General features: G+C 55.1%; 7 protein-coding genes across 7 annotated transcripts; 1 reads left to right on the top strand and 6 right to left on the bottom strand.

Annotated features, from left to right (window-relative positions):
* Positions 1–290: 290 nt before the first annotated feature.
* Positions 291–1,674, bottom strand: BBK36DRAFT_1157387 (4-aminobutyrate aminotransferase-like protein; the record flags this gene model as incomplete). The annotated part of the gene is made up of 2 exons (XM_024894012.1): positions 291–797; positions 847–1,674. The coding sequence occupies 2 exons, from the start codon at positions 1,672–1,674 to the stop codon at positions 291–293; spliced, it is 1,335 nt and encodes a 444-aa protein (XP_024752469.1).
* Positions 1,675–2,121: 447 nt separating this feature from the next.
* On the bottom strand, positions 2,122–4,308 carry BBK36DRAFT_155724 (N-terminal binuclear Zn cluster-containing/DNA binding domain-containing protein; the record flags this gene model as incomplete). The annotated part of the gene is made up of 4 exons (XM_024897641.1): positions 3,983–4,308; positions 3,569–3,913; positions 3,068–3,505; positions 2,122–2,965 (listed from the first exon to the last, which is right to left on the bottom strand). The coding sequence occupies exons 1-4, from the start codon at positions 4,285–4,287 to the stop codon at positions 2,122–2,124; spliced, it is 1,932 nt and encodes a 643-aa protein (XP_024752468.1). The 5' UTR covers positions 4,288–4,308.
* Positions 4,309–6,617: 2,309 nt separating this feature from the next.
* On the bottom strand, positions 6,618–9,478 carry BBK36DRAFT_1157385 (hypothetical protein; the record flags this gene model as incomplete). The annotated part of the gene is made up of 5 exons (XM_024894011.1): positions 6,618–7,325; positions 7,380–7,646; positions 7,706–8,771; positions 8,917–8,933; positions 9,188–9,478. 5 exons carry the CDS (start codon positions 9,476–9,478, stop codon positions 6,618–6,620), a joined length of 2,349 nt encoding a protein of 782 aa, XP_024752467.1.
* A 685-nt stretch (positions 9,479–10,163) lies between these two features.
* Positions 10,164–11,606, bottom strand: BBK36DRAFT_1134687 (Fumarylacetoacetase). Its single transcript, XM_024892387.1, has 2 exons — positions 10,589–11,606; positions 10,164–10,511 (listed from the first exon to the last, which is right to left on the bottom strand). Exons 1-2 carry the CDS (start codon positions 11,544–11,546, stop codon positions 10,171–10,173), a joined length of 1,299 nt encoding a protein of 432 aa, XP_024752466.1. The 5' UTR covers positions 11,547–11,606; the 3' UTR covers positions 10,164–10,170.
* Positions 11,607–12,201: 595 nt separating this feature from the next.
* BBK36DRAFT_1193359 (TRAUB-domain-containing protein) lies at positions 12,202–13,958 on the bottom strand (the record flags this gene model as incomplete). Its single annotated transcript, XM_024896811.1, has 2 exons — positions 13,888–13,958; positions 12,202–13,814 (listed from the first exon to the last, which is right to left on the bottom strand). The coding sequence occupies exons 1-2, from the start codon at positions 13,940–13,942 to the stop codon at positions 12,202–12,204; spliced, it is 1,668 nt and encodes a 555-aa protein (XP_024752465.1). The 5' UTR covers positions 13,943–13,958.
* A 356-nt stretch (positions 13,959–14,314) lies between these two features.
* On the top strand, positions 14,315–15,476 carry BBK36DRAFT_48476 (P-loop containing nucleoside triphosphate hydrolase protein; the record flags this gene model as incomplete). Its single annotated transcript, XM_024898132.1, has 5 exons — positions 14,315–14,377; positions 14,440–14,566; positions 14,636–14,755; positions 14,806–15,030; positions 15,106–15,476. 5 exons carry the CDS (start codon positions 14,315–14,317, stop codon positions 15,474–15,476), a joined length of 906 nt encoding a protein of 301 aa, XP_024752464.1.
* Positions 15,477–15,863: 387 nt separating this feature from the next.
* BBK36DRAFT_1193355 (hypothetical protein) lies at positions 15,864–16,849 on the bottom strand (the record flags this gene model as incomplete). The annotated part of the gene is made up of 3 exons (XM_024896810.1): positions 15,864–15,949; positions 16,011–16,722; positions 16,799–16,849. The coding sequence occupies 3 exons, from the start codon at positions 16,847–16,849 to the stop codon at positions 15,864–15,866; spliced, it is 849 nt and encodes a 282-aa protein (XP_024752463.1).
* Positions 16,850–18,717: the final 1,868 nt, after the last annotated feature.

Raw genomic sequence — 18,717 nt, 5'->3', positions numbered from 1 at the left:
TACCTATTTCTTCATCGCTTTGGCCATACTTGGTCTCTTCGTCTCTCGAAGCCTTCATATATCTGTAACAGGCCATTCGGTATAGTAAACATTCTATATGCCTGACTCTCTCTTGCGGGTGTCAAGACGCAAATCGCAACCAAACAAGCCCCAGAAGCACTTGAATAATTCATTCCCCCTTTTGAAATAGCATACTAAAAAAAAAGAAAACAAACCCGCTGATAACTAGGTAAATACACTCAACCCAACACCCGAAATCATTCAACCTCACCACCCGCCGAACCCCCCCTTCAGACATACAGAGGCATCGTCCCCTCCGTCTCCCTAAAGGCCCTCTCCAGCATGTCCAGCCCCTCCTCAATCTGCTCCGCCGTCACCGTGATGGGCGGGGCGATGCGGAACGTGCCCCCGAAGCTCGGGTGGCTGCTCAGGTTGGCCCAGACGCCGAGGCGGTACGCGGCGTCGCCGATGCGCTTGGCCAGCTCCAGGGCGGGCTCCTTGGTGTCCCTGCTGGCGACGATCTCGACGCCGGCCATGAGGCCGCGGCCGCGCACGTCGCCGATGCAGCCGTACCGGGCCATGAGGCGGGCGAGCCCCGCGTGCAGGACCTCGCCGACGGCGCGCGCGTGGCGGACGAGGTCGTCGCGGAAGACGATCTCGAGGACCTTGTCGCCGACGGCGGCGGGCAAGGGGTCGTTGACGTGGGTGGTGTAGAACATGAAGCCGCGCTCCTCGCAGACGCGGTCGACCTCGGCGCTGGTGACGACGGCGCTCAGGGGCAGGCCGTTGCCGAGCGTCTTGGACAGCGTCGTGGTCGATGGCCATGAAGTCGCCGCAGCGGCCGACGCCCGTCTGGGCCTCGTCGACGATGAGCAGCATGCCCCTGGCCTCGCAGTGGCGCTTCATGGCCGCGAGGTAGCCCGGCGGGAGGACCAGCATGCCGCCGGAGCTCTGGATGCACTCGACGATGCAGGCGGCCAGGTTGCCCGTGGACTGCAGGTCGATCATGCGCCAGCCGTAGTCGAGCTCCGCCTCCCAGTCGTAGGAGCCGTCGGGCCTGCGGAAGCGCGACCGGTAGGCGTTGGGCGAGGGCAGCATGAACTGGCCCGGGATGGTCGGGCCCTGGCCCTTGCGGCCGAAGTGGTACTGGGCGCCGAGGGCCTGGGCGGTCATGCCGTGCCAGGACGCGCCGAGGCCGACGACTTCCCACTTGCCCGTGTAGACCTTGGCCATCTTGATGGCGGCCTCGTTGCTCTCGCCGCCGGTGGAGAGGAAGAAGGCCTTGTCGAGGCCGGCGGGGAGGGCCTTGCAGAGGCGCTCTCCCAGGCTGATGACGGGCGGGCAGACCATGCCCGAGAAGAGATGGTCGAGGTTCATGGCGTGCTCGTGGATGGTCTTTACAATCTCGGGATGTCCGTGCCCGAGTAGGCAGGACATCTGGCCCGAGGTCCAGTCGAGGATCCTGTGGCCAGAGGCCGTGTAGAGGTACATCCCCCGAGATCCAATAATCACATCGTCGTGGAACTTGGTGCCATAGTAGGCTAGATGGGCCTTGGCCTTTTCGCGGAGGTCTTTCTCGTCGACTCCGGCGTAGAGGGCTGGGGCGACGTCGAGCTTGCCTGGGACGGGGGCCAGGAGAGGGCTTTCAGATCCGACGAGAGCTCCTGGAGCCATGCTGAATGATTGTAGAGATGGGCTGAAGGAAAAGGAATTGAGGATGGAGATCGTTTCTGCTGAAGGAAATCACTCGCAATAGACCGCCCCTATCAGAATGCAGTATATAAGAACAAGGTGCTCGTGTAAGTCGTCGTTGTTGACTTGCCCCTCTGGATGCTTGATGAATGACAACCTGACTTCCCAAAATCATCTCGACCTTTTAAACAAATCCAAAGACGCTTTCATCTCAACAAAACTTTCTCTAATTCCGATATCGTATCGCGACGGTGGATATCTCGGAGTGAGGAGTGCGTTTGGCTTCCCTAGCTCCGCCGCGGGAAACTCGTTGGCCGCGGGAAAGGAAAACCGACGACGCTTCCCGCAACTTTGACGTAGCCCCGTAGTCATCTGCTGCACGGCCCCTGATTTCCCCTCCCAAACATAGCAAGTCAAGCGTCTCTATAATCACCAGGCATTCTGCAACGGGTCCCATACGCTTGGGAAGATGTGGTCCAGGATCGACACGTCAAAGTCCTGCAGGTCCAGACTGCTACTGTTCCCGCCTTGCTCGTCCGGCACCGCACCCGCCAGCATCTTGTCCACAATCTCGGCGTGCTGGGCAAGACAGACGTCGCCCAGATCCCACTTGTGCTGCTCCTGGTGCGAGCGAAGCGTGGTGATGAGGTCGCGGGCGATCTTAAACGAGGGGCTTTGCGCGAGGCCTTCGGGAGAATTCTCAGTCTCAAGCGCGCACCGCAGCAAAAAGTTGACGGCGGCCGGGAAGGAAAAGGCGCTCACAGACATCCAAAAGTCGCCGAGATGCTCCGGTTGGAGGTCTTGTATGAGCATGAGAATCTCCTCGGACGTCATGCGTGCTCCGGAATATCGGTTGATCACGCTCTCTGCACTGACGCTGTCTCCCTGCTTCTCGGCCTCGAGCTGGATCCGTTGTAGAAGCAATTTGGCAGTCAGATAGGCCAGGCGAAGGTTTGCTGCCCCGGTAACGTCCAGATGGGATCCGCGCAGGACAATCCGGCGACAGGGACCCTCCAGTGAGTCAATCCATTGATGCAGTGCATGCTCGAGATCGGTAGTCGTCAGCTTAGCCCGTCCAACGCAGTACACATACTGCAGGAACCGGTCCAACACTTCGCTCAGCGTCACCAGCGAAATGAAGATATTGGCTCTTAGCTCAGACCGAGAGTTATTGGTTTCTATCAGGGTCTCGCCAAGATACTCCAGAGTTGGCGGAGGCACATCGTACTGGGCCCTTTGTATGTGAGGCGGCGTGCCGTGCGCCAGACTTGTCCTGCGGATTCATGACTGTAAGTCAGCATTGTGCGTCTCCCCCTTTCCATCTCTTTCAGCCTCTTCTCATTCATCTTTGCCGTCCACGAACGAATTCACATACCATCTGTCATGGACCAACAGCGCCCACCAAATCTTCATACGCAGATACTTTTCCGGCTGCGGAATCTTCCACGGAAGAGGATTGTGGTTCAGGCCCAGCGAATGCGCCATGGACACTGCAGAACCCAGTAGCACCCCGTTTCCTATCAGAGACGTGGTTGGACGTCCGCCAATGTTCAGTACAATCGCCTTGATGATAGACATGCCAGGTGACAGATGGAGTTCTGAGTATACCGCTTCGTTGGCAAGATTCCATATGAAGCGGCTCTCCGGGCACCTGTAGCGGCTCAAGACCGGAGAGCTCTGCCAGTACACGATTGTATGCGCGTACAGGCATGCCATGAGCGCCGGCGAGATCCGCGTCTTGTCTTCCTGGTATTGACGGCGGAACGAAACTTCATCCAACAGCGGGAGGCACACATTCACTTTCTTGAAGTATCTACAGAGAGAAGAAAGTCAGCTACGAGGAGGCTGCAAAGATGCCAAAGAAAGGAAAACCAACTCGTCAATAACAGCTTCGTTATGAGGCTCCAAGAGTTTTTCAATAATCTCCAGCTTCTCCGCCGAAGGGCTACGATTCAACTTGACGCCGAAAGGCCTCTTCTGAACCTCCGTAAACAGCACCGGCCGCGAACAGCTGGCGGGCTCCGGGATAATCATCCGAGTACTCCGGGTAGCACCAGGGATTCCGGAGAGATAAGTAGACAAGACCTGGCTGTCGTTCGTAGCAGCCGGGCCTACGATATGTAGATTGAGATGCTGGTCATCGTCGGAGCCCAGTGCCAGCGTTGATTCTTCCTCGTGGTCATGGTAGCTTTGACCCGTTGTCGAGATGCCGGCAATGGGCCTCGGGGGAGCATTCGGCACTGGCCCAACCACAGGCGCGGAGGCGTTGGCCTTTGTGCTCTCACGGAACGGCGCCGCGACCTGTGCAACCCTCAGGGAACTCGCTCGGGAAGGCTCTGAAGACGAGGGCCGGGCTTCTACTCGGCGGCGTCGACGGGCAGGCTCCGGAGATGCAGATTCCTGCGAGTCACCAGGGAAAAAGCATTCGGTCTGGTGGGCACGGCAGGTCAGGCAGACGGCAGCATCGCCTGCGGTCTGGCATCGCGACTTTCTGCGGCGACACGGCACACACGCCGGCCGCAGGTGGGATCTGTACGGCCTTGCGCCGCTCTGCCGCTGCTGACTCTCCTGCATATTCGCTCCCGCCTTGGGCATCTGAGGTATCGAATCAATCTTCAGCGGCGGTGGACAACCTGCACAGACATGTAAACCATATGCCGCAAGCATGTATGTAAGAGAGTAGAATCCGGCCCTACTTCTCCGCGGGAAAGGCGAGCAGCGATAAAGTTCTCCGAGCGACCAACGCTAGGAAATCTAGTAAACGAGGCCCGCTCAATCAATGGCCAGGCAACAAGAAACCCGACAGTCTTAGCTCAGAACGATGGAGAGCAATCAACTTCCTGAGTGCCACGAACTGAAATCAGGCTTGTCTGCATGTGAAGTTGACGCGTCTGGGGCGACCAAGCCGCTCGACGATGACTGCACTCCAATCTCCAATTGTGTGAAAGGGGTGCAAAATATTGGGGTAAGTTGTGCTGAATGACGGCGTGCCGCTTTTGAGCGATGACATCCACCAGCGTGTGCTTCTTCGTGTTCTCAGTCCAGAACGTCTACCCTTTTTCGCGAATGACTCGAGATAATGCAGGTCGGCGGTGTAATTCAGCTTGGGGTGTTCCTCTCTCGGTCGAGCCATCTACCAAGCTGCGAATCTCTTCGTACAGATACCTAGCACGATGTCGAAGTCACACTCCTCATTGACAATCAAGTGGACCAAACTCCTGCCCCGTTGTCTTGATAAACTGCCAGGTATAAGGAGATATAAAAGCTGTAGATCGAACATTTGCAAAGAGAAGCGAGTGGCTTATTTGGGTAATGCTGGGTACTCCGTACAGCTGTCATCGTCTCCCCTGTCGAACAGATGGCATGTGAAAGAGCTCCGGCACTCACAATGCTGATAAGACGCTGCCAATGGTGTAACTTCGTACAGCCATCGCCCCTTGAAAAAACTTGTCCAGTGAGAGAGCAAGAAGTCGCTCGTGGTACACAGATCCAGGGCCCTTGAGCTCCTTCATCAGTAGCTCCTTGTCACACTGCTGTCGAATTGTCCGCAACTAGTAGAAGCCTGTCAGAAGCCAGAGCTTCAATTGGAACAGTTCCTTTGATGAACTCAAATCAAGAACCCGCGCTCAGCCGGCAGCGGTCCGCCGTTGGCTTGACCGGGCGATTGCTAGACCAGATGATGGTGTGCGGCCTTGTATCCTCACTGCATCGCTCGCTCCACTTCCGTGCCACGTCGGTTGGCATCAATTGCTGGTCATGGAAATGCTCCGAAGCCCTTCTTCACGAACAAAGGGCGTCCGATCACGGCTGCAACGTCAGGCATTATCTAACGAAACTCTGTCGCCGGGCCAGTAGCAGCGGCGCCGCAGCGGGTTTTCATCCTGGTAAGAAACTAGTTTCCCGCGGGAAAACGAAAAGCGACAAGCTGCCCGGACCAAAGTGGCAGAGATTTCTTTTCCTGATACGAGTCTTGCCGAAGAGCGATGCCATCGGTTCTCGCACGGATGACGGGGGAAGATAAGCAAAAGTGCAGAGGCCCCCATGATCATAGCTGCTGCACGGTCGTGTGGTGTCGACCAACAGGACTGATGGACGGCAGAATGTGGCTGATTCTCCCGCTGTCAGATGTTATCTTCCCCCCGTTGTTTCCTCAGAAACCAGCCGCCAGACAAGCAAGCAACAAGACAATTGTCAAGATGCCGGCAACATCCGAAAAGAGCTTTCTTGGAGACCATCCGGAACACACAGCGTCCCTCCGCCGTCGGTGTGCTTGTTCTCCTCTTTACCGCCCTTGAGCATCGAGTCATCTTGCTCTGGAGAAGGTGAAGAAGACGCCGGGAAATCCCTTGTCGCCCGCGGGAAACGCGTAGATGTTCTGGACCCGACCCTCCAAAACCGCGAGCTCCTAGTGGTCACTTTTGCTGAGAATTTCCGCTTTGAGCAATCGAATCGACTGGAATCCATGTTCAGGGGTGCATTGTTCTTTTTATTGGGCTTCCTCCCTCCGAATGGCGCATCATGCAGGCGTTGCCCGACCGACTTGTTGCAGTCAGTACGTAAAACGCCGCGGGCATTCTTTGGGCTGTTTCCCGGGGCCATCGTCACATTAGCAGTGAAAAGGCGGCGAGACGACGCTTCTTTTTGCAGCTATATCTTTGTGCATTTTGTAACCCTTGCGCCTGGGTCGCTGTTCATAGAATGAGCACTGGGTAGGAAGTGTGGATGACAGTACGAAAGCAGAGTTCAACATTTCACAGGCCCATTTGTGACGTCTCTCAGCGACTGACCGCCCGCCATAATTCTGCCCCAAGTTGCAAGTTCTCATGATCTGATACAAAATTGAATAGTCGCTGTTCAACATCCCTTAAACACCGCTCCCAGTCAATCAGAGCTATACTCCCTATACACTTTGGAAAGAAGATCTTTCAAAACATCTCGCGCATATGAGGAAAGACTGTCCCGTCTGCCGACGCAAATATGGCATTCTGCGAATCGGAAGATGATAAAGCGGCGGGGGTAGGCACATGTTGATCTTCTCCATTGCCTCCGAACTGAACCCCGTTTAGACCAACGTAGCCCTCGAATATCCGCGACATCTCGCTCTGTATCCTTTGCCCGTTGTTGTTGTTGCTAATCAACGTCTCCGTGGACTGCCTAGGGGGCATTGGGGGATGCTGAAACAGAGGCTGGCTACCGGGCATACTGTCCATGTGTCCCCTCGCAAGCCCAATCATACCCAAAGCGGCGCTCGAATGAGGGTCTTCATCCGGATTCAAGCCGAACCGCGGCGCCACGTCTTTGAGCGACTTGATGGTTCGCCACAGGCGTTGTGATACCCAACTCTTGACAGACAGATCCTTGACCAAGTCGAGGGCCATGTAGAACTCTTCTCGGCAGACTGCGCTGAACCGCACCGGTGCGTGTACTGAGGCAAGAAAGACGACAGATATTGCGGCTGCGAGGAACTGGTGATAAAAGACTTGCGTTCTCCGGTAGAGGTTGGTGGTGCTGTTGAGGTGGTGGAGGTACTGGATCGTGTCCTTGGCCAGATCGACGACGCGCTGTGCCTGCAATGGATGCGACATGATGCTGGTAGCGCTATGTAGGACGGGAGTATACAGCCATGTGCGTATCTAGGACTTGTGTTAGCTGATGTGAATAACCTTGTCACTTGCACATCCACCTACTTGGTTGAATCGCAGATATGTCCATATCCTCAGCCGCTGCAGGTTATATGAGGGTGTCGATGTCATTCGTGTATCTTTGTCCCAGCTACGCATCCGAATCTCTTCCGGTACGCTCTCGTACCATTGCAAAATCTCCTGGTCAAGCCGTTCAATCTCCTCCTGGCCCAGCTCTCGCGCAAGGACGGGTCCAAAATGGGATACCTGACGCCAGACCTTGGCACCTATTCGAGAATATGTAATCATGGCAACGAGATATGGATATTCGTCCTAAGGAAGACGTCAGTTTATCAAGTTGTATCGTCGTATCCCAAACCGGCTCAACTCACAGGCATCGGCAAAGTCGGATCAATTTCATCGTCCTGGATGGCGTACGGCAGACCCGTCCCAAACGCCCATCGACGGTCGAGAACGTAGGCTGACCAGAAGCTGTTGAGCGCATTCTTTCGCTCCGTCTCGTTTTGGATCATCATCAGCCCTCGCTTCTGGTGAATGCCGAGCTCCATGCACAGGCGCACGACCTGGCCCATGACTCGCCAGGCGAGCACCTCCTCGTTGGACAGGAATCGGTAGCCGGCAACAAGTGCTAGTAGGGGAAGGTCAGAGACTTCAAGAGCGTCCGACATGAGCTTTCGATTGATAATGTTCTCCATGCTCTCGTACACCCGCACCGCCTTCTCACAGTGGCCGTGACCTTCCACAACAAGAGCACAGCACATGATGGCTTTCAACTGCAGGGTCTGGAGGTCGTTCAAGGGCTGCATTGGCCGCTGGCTTCTGAGATACATCGAGATGTTTTTGGCATGAGCAATCACCGATTGGATGTCAATCACAGGGTACATTATGCCAATCTCCTCTTCATGGACCCGGCACAGGCGCACCATTTCGTCCTTGTCAAACTCCAGGAGAGGTTCTGGCATTTGCGCTGAGATTGAAGAGGATATGTGGCTGATTGGTGGCGGCTCGTTATCATCGCCCTCCTCGGTCGGCTTCCACCCCATGCTGCTGATTGTCTCTTTGGCCACGTCGAGGCTAAATCCCGTACTCGTCGGGCCCTGGAAGGGTGTCTGTCTTCCGGGGTAGTCGGGTCTGTGGCCGGATGCTGAGCTTTGCGATGGAGAAGGGGCAATGATCGAGTTGGGAGCAGGGATAATGCGATCCGAAGTTGGGGGTGCGAATCGCGTCTCGGTTTGTATGTTGCGCATGTTCTGGTTGAGCCAGTTGACCTCGTCTTGCAGGCGGCTTAGCTGCGCCGTGATCTTCTTGAACTCGTCCGAGTCCTTGAAGTTGTTGGAGCAGCAGTTGGGCGCATACAGACACGCCAGGTTGAGATTGCCACAGCGTTGGCATGGTGTTTCGCCGTTGCACTTGATCTTGCGTCTCTTGCACTCATTGCTATGCGGGCATTGCGCAAACGAGTCAGCATGGTTCAAATCATTTTCGTGACAGCCGTCCAGTCTTTTTCAAAAGTACCCGTCGAATCTCACTGATTGCCTTCTCCAGACGACTGAATGACATGGGACGCCGAGTATGGGCTTACCAGGCGATAGAAATATACTGGACCACCAAGTCAGCTGAGGAGCTTCAACTAAATATGGCATAAGTAAACGCGCTTCTAACGAAAGGGGGGCCTGACAGGATGCGCGATCTGCTTCCCATCGCCTTGGCATCACATTGCAACTCAAGTTCTTCTCCCTGTGAAGATGTGCATATCGCACATTGATAAAGACATCACCGCCTCATTTTCACATCTGCTCTCTGCGCGTACTTCCAGGACAAAGACAGGACAGGACAGGACAGGACAGACTCACCCGGTTCCTCTTGCTCCGCGTCTGCTTCGCGCCGCCCGCCTCGTCCACGGACTTCCTCTTATTCGCGCCCGCTCCCCCAGCATCCGAACCTCCCAGCCCTGGCGAAGCATCATCGTCGTGCTGCTGCTGCTGCTGAAGCGCGGAATTGTCTCCGTACATGGCGGAACCCGGGCTCATGTGCGGCGGCCGTGGCTGCGGCGTCTCGTACGAGACACTGGCCGAGTCGCTCAAAGCGGCGACTGGCGCCGTGAGGTAGCGCAGGTCCGAGGCCTGCGTCTCAATCTGCTCCATCGAGTGATGTTTGTTCTTTCTTCTCGCTCTCCCCCTTGTGCGTTGTCTTATGCGACGACTTCATCCATGAATTGCCTGTTATGAAGAACAAACAGATGAGAAGCGAAGTAACGGCAGACACGGGTACCGAGAAAAAGAAAGCTGCTTTGCCCTCTTGTTCGGGCTTGGTGGCTCGCTCCTGCACACAAAGCCGCGCCCACGTGACCGTAACGGTAACGGCCAGCGCCGGAGCTGTTGAAGATGGTTGAGGAACGAAGAAGAAGGAAAGGCGAGAAGCGGTGCGAAACGTAATTGCGACTTCGTGCTTTGGATACTAGGTACAGACTCCGCCGTGTATGTTTATATCCAGAATCACGGCGGCGAGATTAATTATACACGAGATTGGCAATTGCAATTGCTTCGAAGAAGCTGAGTTGCAACCAGGCAGTCCGATTGCGAGGTGGAGAATTGAGCCGCTTTGCGCCGAGGTTCAATCAGTCAAGCCGGTTCTTACACCTTGCAATCGATCCGCCGCGTTTGCATCAATATTCAAAAACAAGCCTTAAAGAGCATATTCACGCAGTATGACAAGGTAACTCGGATTTACAAGCCGCATGAGACGGCGGAATGAGGCGAAAGTTCACGGCAGGGCGGCGCTTTTGTTTGGATTCACCTGATGGATATATTTCATTTCTCATCTTCCCCCCCCCAGCTCATGATCCGTGGGCCGGCAGTATCTTGCCCTCGCAGTCGCCAAACCCGATCCGCACCCCGTTCTTTTCGCAATAGCCTCGCATGTTCACGCTGTCGCCATCCTCGATAAACCGACGCACCCCGCCCTTCTCGAGCTGGACATCGGCTTTGCCGCCCTCGGTCATCTCCAGCAAGCTGCCACGCTCGCGAGGCTCCGTGCCGCTAATCGTTCCGGATCCCAGCAGGTCTCCGGCGCGGAGGGGGCATCCGCCCACGGTGTGGTGCGCAATCATCTGCGGGAATGACCACAGCAGGTTGCGGCCGCTCGTCTTGGTCAGGTCGACATGGTCACCGTCCGCGGCTGCAGCAACGCATCATGTTAGCAGGCCATACTCCTCGGTGAACGTGACTCATCAGAAGACGGAAACGGATACTCACTTGTAAGGCCGACTTCGAGCTGAATGTCAAACACACTCTGCTTCTGCGTCTCCTTGAGATAATCCTGGACAGGAGTGTCGTTATGCAGCGGCTCCGTCCGGAAGGGCTCAAGGGCATCCGGAACAACAACCCACGGGCTGATGGTCGACCCAAAGTTCTTTCCGTTGAACGGCCCCAGAGGCACATACTCCCATGCCTGGATATCGCGCGCACTCCAGTCGTTGAGCAGGACGAAGCCGAAAATGTACTCCTCGGCCTTGCTGATGTCGATGGGCTCGCCCATCTCGTTGGGCTTGCAGATGAAGCAGCCGAGCTCCAGCTCAAAGTCCAGTCGGCGGCAGGGCACCGTCGTCGGCTGCTTGGGCGTCGCCGCCGGGTTGGGCAGAATCTGGCCCCGCGGCCGGCGGATGGGCGTCCCGGACACGACGATGCTGGACGAGCGGCCGTGGTATCCCACCGGCAGGTGCGTGTAGTTGGGCTGCAGGGCGTTGTCCGGGCCGCGGAACAGGACGCCCACCTTGTAGGCGTGGTGGTAGCCGGCGTAGAAGTCGGTGTAGTCTCCAATCTGCATGGGCAGGTGCATCGTGACCTTGTCGACCGGCACCAGCGCCTTCTGCCTCAGCGCCTCGTTGTCCTTGAGCAGCGCCGGCACGTCTGTCGACTCGCCGAGGATGCGCTGCAGGTCGGCTCTCACAGCACGATGGACGGCGCGCCCGCGCTCGGCAAAGGCGTTGAGCGACGGCTGGCTGAGGACTCCCTCCAGGCCGTTGAACGAGCCCAGCTGCTGCTTCACCTGCGCATCGCCAGCGAGCGCAGCGAGATCGAGGACGAAGTCGCCAATCCGGGTACCGGCGCGGGGCTGCGAGCTGCCGCCGTCTGAGAAGATGCCAAAGGGCAGGTTGTGAATCGAAAAGTCGCCATTGCGGTCCAGCGGGACCCAAGAAGTTAATGAGGCCATCTTTACTTGTGAGAAGATGTTGTAATTCTCTGTGCTCTCGAGAATAGTGAAAAGAGCAGAGGGAGTTTGAGGGATCAGAAAAGCCAGAGCTCCCCAAGCTTTCGAAGCTCTTTCTGGGCATCGGCATTCCACGGTGGGATTGAATGGCGGGCAGACGGGCCACTTCCGCGTTTGTGGGGAAGAGCCGAAGAAACCCGCCCGCGCACGGGGAGCTGCAGTTCCGAGGCGGATTCGGATTCGGAAATGGCGCCGTTGAAGGGGAATGGGACTGGAAGATTCAAATGATGCGGAATTGATCGATTGGGATTCATCAGACCCTTGGGAAACAACTGGATTGGGATGGGCTAGTATATTGCATCGGTCTGAATCTGGTTTGTCTTGGAGCTCTCACTGTTGCTTACCTACCTACCTAATACTGTTGGTGGAGGTGGTGATTGAGAGTCTGGATTTGAGATGGCAGAACCAAAGACAGCGCTCATGTGAGAGCTTCAGTTAAAGTATCCTAGCATCTAAGAATCAACCGTACCAAGGCCAACTCCGGATGAAAAAAATTACACAATTGTATATCCCGTGTCCAATTTGACTGGCATTCTTTCCAGCCGTCTATCCATGCCGGTATATATACTAGTATCTATCAAAAACACAGCTCTTGCCCTCACCTAAACAGCCGCAGTCCCTCGTCCTGCTTATACAGAGCCTCCATCTCATCGTCCTCGCTCTCCTCCTCATTCAGCTCCATCTTCTGGCCAAACAGCGTCCCAAAGAAGCGATCAATCGCCTCCTGTTCCCAGCTCCTCCTGTCTTCAGGCGCCATGAAGTTCTGCAGCTTCTCGTGCACCGTGAACCGCATCTTTCGCCCCTTGCTCGCTTTTCGGTCCACCACCTTGCGCGTCTTGGCTTCCTTGTTGGCGGTAAGCATCACAGAGGCCACGGCGCTGGACTGCTCCGCGGCCGACTCCACCGTGCGCTGGTCCACGAGCTCCTTCAGGAGCAGCTGGTAAAAGTCGGCGTCGTCGTAGACGTCCCCGCTCTCGGTAACCTTCTTGGCGGCCTGGACCGGTGCGCAGGACCGAGGCACTCGTGTACGCTTGACGAGCCTGTCGTCGGGATCGGCGAGCTGGTCTTGCAGAGCCTCGATGAGCGTCTTGGGCTTCTTTGCGCCGAGTTTGTTTGGCGCAGCGACTGTCACGCTCTGCACCTTGCGGGACCACTTGTCCAGCCTGTCTTCTCGGAACTTGACGGCTCTTTGGTGATCCTCCTGAATCTGCTCCCAGATCTGCTCGTTGGAAAGACCAATTTCCAACGTTCGCTTCCGCTTGCTGCCTGCGGCGGTTGGGGGGGCCAAGTTTTCTCGGAGATCGCTAATGGTGTTGAGCAGTTTGATGGCAGCCTCTTCAGCGGCTTCGTAAGCCTCCGTCTCGGAGCTCGAGTCTGCATCTAGCGTGGGAAAGGTATTCGCCGCGACGAGCGCTTTCTGGAGCCGGATGCGCATGTTCAAGAGCCCATCGTAGATTTTTCGCTGCTGCTGAATAGCAATTCCTTTCTGGACCTCGGTCTGAATTGACGGAGCAGCCAGGGAAGGTTTCGCGCTTTCCTTTGCTGATTCTTCCTTTTCGTCATCATCATCTTCTTCTTCGTCCTCTTCATCCTCTTCGTCCTCCTCGTCATCCTCGTCATCCTCGTCATCATCCTCTTCTTCATCTTCGTCGCCATCTTCGTCTTCGTCGGAAGCTCCGAGACCATTGAGCAAGTCATCAAGGCCATCGTCCATGTCTTCGTCCTCGTCGTCTTCGTCGTCCTCGCCCTCCTCATCCTCAGACGCAGACATAAAGTCCGCCGCAGAAGCTCGCTTGCTCTTGGGCTTCTTAGGCTTCGAGCTGCCCCGGAACACAAAGTTCCCTAATCGCTCATCGTCGGACTCCGCCAGAGCATTGTCGCTGCTGATTTCCGAATCGCTGGCCTCAGCAGTGTCGGCTTCTAGATTAGCCTCCTCCGGATCATCGTACTCGCCGTCATCCTCGTCGTCCTCATCTTCATCATCGTCGTCGTCTTCGTCTTCATCTTCGGGTTCGTCGCCCTCCTCCTCCTCTTCTAAAGCCTTGCGCGAAACCCGAGACCCACGGTACTGCCGCCCCAGAGAAATCCCTTCCTTCTCGCGAAGCTTGCTGCGCCCAACAGTCACGTAGTGCTCCGTGCCGGCGCGCTCATCCTCGCTGGCGCCGCTCCCATTGTCATTGTCGCTGTGCCCATTGGCTTCGGGATCGTAATCTAAAGACTGTCAGCACATCTCACGCCCGCCCATTCGTACAGGAGAGAAATTCAGATGGAATCCACGCCGTACCCTTGGCCAATTCCTCATCAGGATCCTTGAAGTCTTTTGCGCGTCCCTTGGCCATTGTTGCTAGGTGTGGTTCTTGCTTGGCTTGAGAATAAGGCAAGTTCTGTTTGGCCGGCCTGTGCTGCTGGGATTTTTTTCTGCCGGTCAATGGGTTCTTGAACTTTTAGGCGGTGAGTGGCGGCAATAAGGTTGGACTGTGTGTACCTCTGTACCTTTGTACCTTGCCAGACCCGAAAAAGCATCGCACTCCAGGAAGTGGGTCGTCTGTGTTCATAATGGGAGCTTCGGTCCTTGAATCGAACTCAGTGCATCTTACAAGCCATGCCAAAGACTGCCATTTGACGGTATCTCACACTAGATGGCTCTCTCTTCAAATTGAATCCCCTACAACTCTTCTTAGCCTCTAGACTCCCTCATTTCAGTCTCCGCAATGCGGTCTACTTCCTCGCTGCTCTTTCGAGCTTCAAGAGCTCTCCAGCATGAAAACCCTCTTGTCGGTCATGTCCACGCTCAATGGGTACTACGAGCAATATGCTGACACAAACAATACATCAGGGCCTGCCTCGCTCAGGCACTCCGCCAAGCTGGCCCAAACGGCCTCAGAGACGGAAAATCACCGGTGTGGACAAGGTCATTGCGATATCTTCAGCCAAAGGCGGCGTTGGCAAAAGCACAGTTGCGGGTGCGTGACAATTCTATAGCTGCAAACTCTCGAGCGTATGGAATGATAAGCCTGATGAAATTGGAATAGCAAATTTGTCATTGGCCTTTGCTAGGCTAGGCTTCCGCGCCGGAATATTAGACACTGACATCTTCGGCCCATCCATACCAACTCTATTCGATCTCTCAGGGGAGCCCAGGCTATCCAGCAGTAAGGAAGCTCTCACATCATTTGAACCGCTCCTGACTAACGCAATTCAGACAACCAACTGGTGCCTTTGACAAACTACGGGGTAAAGACAATGTCAATGGGCTATCTCGTGGGTGAGAGTGCCCCCGTGGTATGGAGGGGGCCAATGGTCATGAAGGCAATCCAGCAGCTACTTCACGAAGTAGACTGGGGCGGCTTGGATATTCTTGTGCTGGATCTACCCCCTGGAACTGGAGACACACAGTTGACTATCACCCAGCAAGTCATTTTGGACGGTAAGCGGCTGCTGCTTCTTCACCAACATGAGCGCGCGTTTGCTCTGCTTGTTCTCCCAATACTGATTAGCACAGGATCCGTCATCGTCACCACACCACATACTCTGGCAACAAAGGATGCAGTCAAGGGCATCAACATGTTCAAAACAGTTGGCGTCGACATTTTAGGCCTGGTGCAGAACATGTCTCTGTTCAACTGCCCCAACTGCCATCACGATACTCACGTCTTTGGTTCGAACAAGAGGGTAGAGAAGCTGTGTCAGGATCATGAGATTGACTTTCTAGGAGACATTCCTCTTCATCCCAACATTGGTGATGATGGGGAAAGGGGAAAGCCGACTGTCGTCGCTGAGCCATCCAGCGAACGAGCATCAGCCTTTCTCCACATAGCTAGAGCTATCTGCCCCAAAATTGACCTCAAGGAAGCCGGGAGCCAAAACAACTAAGGATTTGTTCTCTCACCGACTTGACAAGACTTGGGCGGCATATTCGGGGATAGAAACATCGTATGATGTGGTCGTCGAACCTGCCATCGTAGCTTAGCAATCGATCCCAGATCCCAAGGGGGGCCTATTCTTGGATGAAACATCTGGTGATATGCCAAGGTTGCCAACTCGCAACCAAAAACTCCCATAACCCAAGGGTTCTCGTAAACCGTGATATCATTGTTCTGGTGTGGAAAAAATGGCAAAACGCATAACAGTTAGCTTGTGCCACAATTGATGCAAGGTAGATTACCGCGGTATCAACAATAATCCTCCAACTCCATAACGCCTTCAATATCCCTGTCCCTGGTCCAAAACCTTCGGCATCGGCTCATGTAGGCAAAGCATTTAGTCGAGCTCTTCGTTAACCTGGTAGACATGACGACTACGGGTAGGGTCCTTTCTCATTGTTTTGCCAGAGCCAGTGAAGCCAACTACACGTGAAGAGGATCAGTCAAAATGCCTTTGCGATCGAATCTTTGGCTGGAAACGTACCTCTTCCGTGAATTCCCTCGGGCGTGCGGAACATGGAGTCCTTCTTGTGAGATTTGGCAAACTTGGATTTGGCGTTGAAATCTTGCCATTTGGACTTGCCAGCTTCGAGTTCTTTGGTGGCCTTGATCTTCTTGGGCTTAGGCGCTTTGGGGGCATTCTTGTCTGCCTCTGCCTCCTTCTGTGCCTCTGTGTACATCGTGGCGCCGGCCGAGCTGACGACGCCAGGCGCCGGCGTGGTAGCCACCGGGGTGGTAGACGCTGATGGAGGCCCTTCGGCCTTTCGCTTGTTGGTAATGGGACGAATGTCCCGCGACCTGAGAGTCTCTGTATTATCGTAAGACTTGAACTTGACGATGTAGATGGGGTCGGTGGACGATCCAGTGATGGACGTGATGCGCGCCGGATAGAAAGCCTTGTCGCCCGAGATCCATTTCGCCAGGACAGTATCGTTCACCTGATAGTGCACGATGGGTTCTTCCTTGTCCTCGACCGGCGGCGCGGCCTTTTTGAAGGCGGGATGGTTCTCTTTGGACCATTTGGCCGGCTCAGGAGATGGCGCGGCGGGCTTTTCGGCGGGCTTAGGCGCTTGCTTCGACTTGAGCTCGGCGATGTTTTCGTCGAGCAGGCGGATGAACTCGGTCAGCTCCGAGTGCAGGGCCTTGAGTTCGACATTGTCGGGGTCATCGCGAATCTGGCCAAGAACAAGATCCAACTAAGGTCGGGTTAGCAGCGGGCCTTGGAAAACACAGCCAGGGCGGCAAAGAGTCCCGGAGATAGATAGTCCATACCTGTTCCTGATATGTCTGTCGCTCAGCCTGAAGCTCTTCGATCGAGGACATTGTCGAGCGGTTTGCCTGATTGATGCGCAGAAATCGCTTTCGATAGATGGAAGTTGCCAGAGGGAGTCGCGACGCCTTTGAAAGATGGGAAAAGCGCAGTGACCGGAGCTCAACTGCAGATGCGTGAGATGGTGATGGTCCATTCTATCTGTAATAGTTTTGTGGGGCTGAGCTGCTTATCAGAGAGATGAATGGCGGATTGAGACATGTCACGTGATGCTTCAACTCTCGCGGCAATTCCGCTGCAAGATGCGGGATCAGGCCCAATGAGCCTCAGCATATACATATCAAAACATTAGACCTAAATCTCAGCTCAACACATTGGATAACTATTCCCATATGAGGCTCACGATTCAATGCGGAAATTGGAATAATAAAAGTAGTTTATGGCATGTGTAAGTGCAAACAGCACTGGGTTTTGATGACCTTCTTCTCTGGCGCTCCGGGATCGGTGCCGACTTGATGCAATACGCGTATTGTGACGATGCATCTCGATAGGCCCATTGCTCTGCCGTCACCCAACCAGATGATAGCAGGATGAGATGAGCATAGCAATGAAACGCTTCAGGTTATTCAACGTCATAACTACGTGAGGAACAAGGGCTATGCGGAGAGAATAGCTGATGCATCTACTGTACATACGGATACTACTAGTTCGTTCGTATGGCAGACTCCGTAGAGAACCAGGTTTAAGCGTGCATCTTTCTGAGGATAGTATTGGGCAACGGGGCACACAGTTTGGGCAGTCCTAGGCAGCAGCGATTCGGCCGAGTGTTACTACTACTAGTAGTGATCTGGAACGACTCGAGCTTCGGTAGGATCGGTCATGGAAATTTGGGGTGTGTAGAAGAGGAGAAGCAGAGGCTTATTTTGCAAGACGAAACACACCGGCATAGTACTGCTACTATTCCAAAGGCTGTCCTCACGAGCCTTGTTGTGCAAGGCCGAGAATAACAGCCAGTTACTGTTAGTTGTCTTACCCCCCGGGGCAAAAATGATGTGCAAGAGGAGCTTCACCGGTGCGCCACAGCGCGGAGGCTCCAGCCATTCAGCGGAGTTGGACTCGCCATTCCTGGGGGAGCGAGATTGGATGGTCGTACTGCCTGATGCGGCCCAAACGCCACGAGGGAGCACAGAGCAGAGCAGACCAGAAACAGACGGGAGACAGAAGCAGAGACAGCAGCAAGCGGGAAGTATGACGCAAATTATGCCGATTGAGCAAGCTGGGTGATTAGAGCCAAGACACTGTCTCTGGGTCGCATTCCAGCTTGGCCGCACCGAACAGCAGCGGACGAATGAGCCGTCTGGTGGCTGGCTGGGAACGGAGAGGGTGAGAAAGATGAAGGGAACAGAGTTTGTGAAGGCTCGTTTATCGCAATGCAGACTCGAAGCTTCTGCGCCCTTCTGTGCACGCTTGTGCTGTCCGTCCGTCACGGCAACTCTGGCGATGCAAGAGAGCGGCGCTTCGTATTTTCTTGATGACGGGCCAGTAGCAAACAAATCAAAAAAAGGCAGCCAGATCAATGGTTGACTTACGAGTGACGGACTGACGGACTGTGACAAGCTCGGTTTGCCTCTACAGTAAAGCAAAGCCAGAGCCGCAACCACTGCGCAGCCTCGGCCACCCACCATCCTCGTTGGACCCTCCGGCCCTCTTCTTTGCTGTCCGTCTCCCTCGATCCAAGTTCTTTCTCGGCCCAGTCCAGCGGTCTGTCTTCGGGAACGGCGACTATTCCCTTCTTAGGGCATGACAATTACCTACTTGTACATGTGCCGTCCAAGTCCACTCCGGCCTGTTCAACCCTCCACCTGCCGCGAGCAGCAAACGCATGGCCTCTGATCGCACTTTTTTTCCCTCCGTGTTTAAG

The sequence above is a fragment of the Trichoderma citrinoviride genome, assembly GCF_003025115.1.
Source record: "Trichoderma citrinoviride strain TUCIM 6016 unplaced genomic scaffold BBK36scaffold_3, whole genome shotgun sequence".
Taxonomy (NCBI): domain Eukaryota; kingdom Fungi; phylum Ascomycota; class Sordariomycetes; order Hypocreales; family Hypocreaceae; genus Trichoderma; species Trichoderma citrinoviride.
Note: the sequence above shows the minus strand (reverse complement) of the source record. Positions and strands in the feature narration are given on the sequence as shown.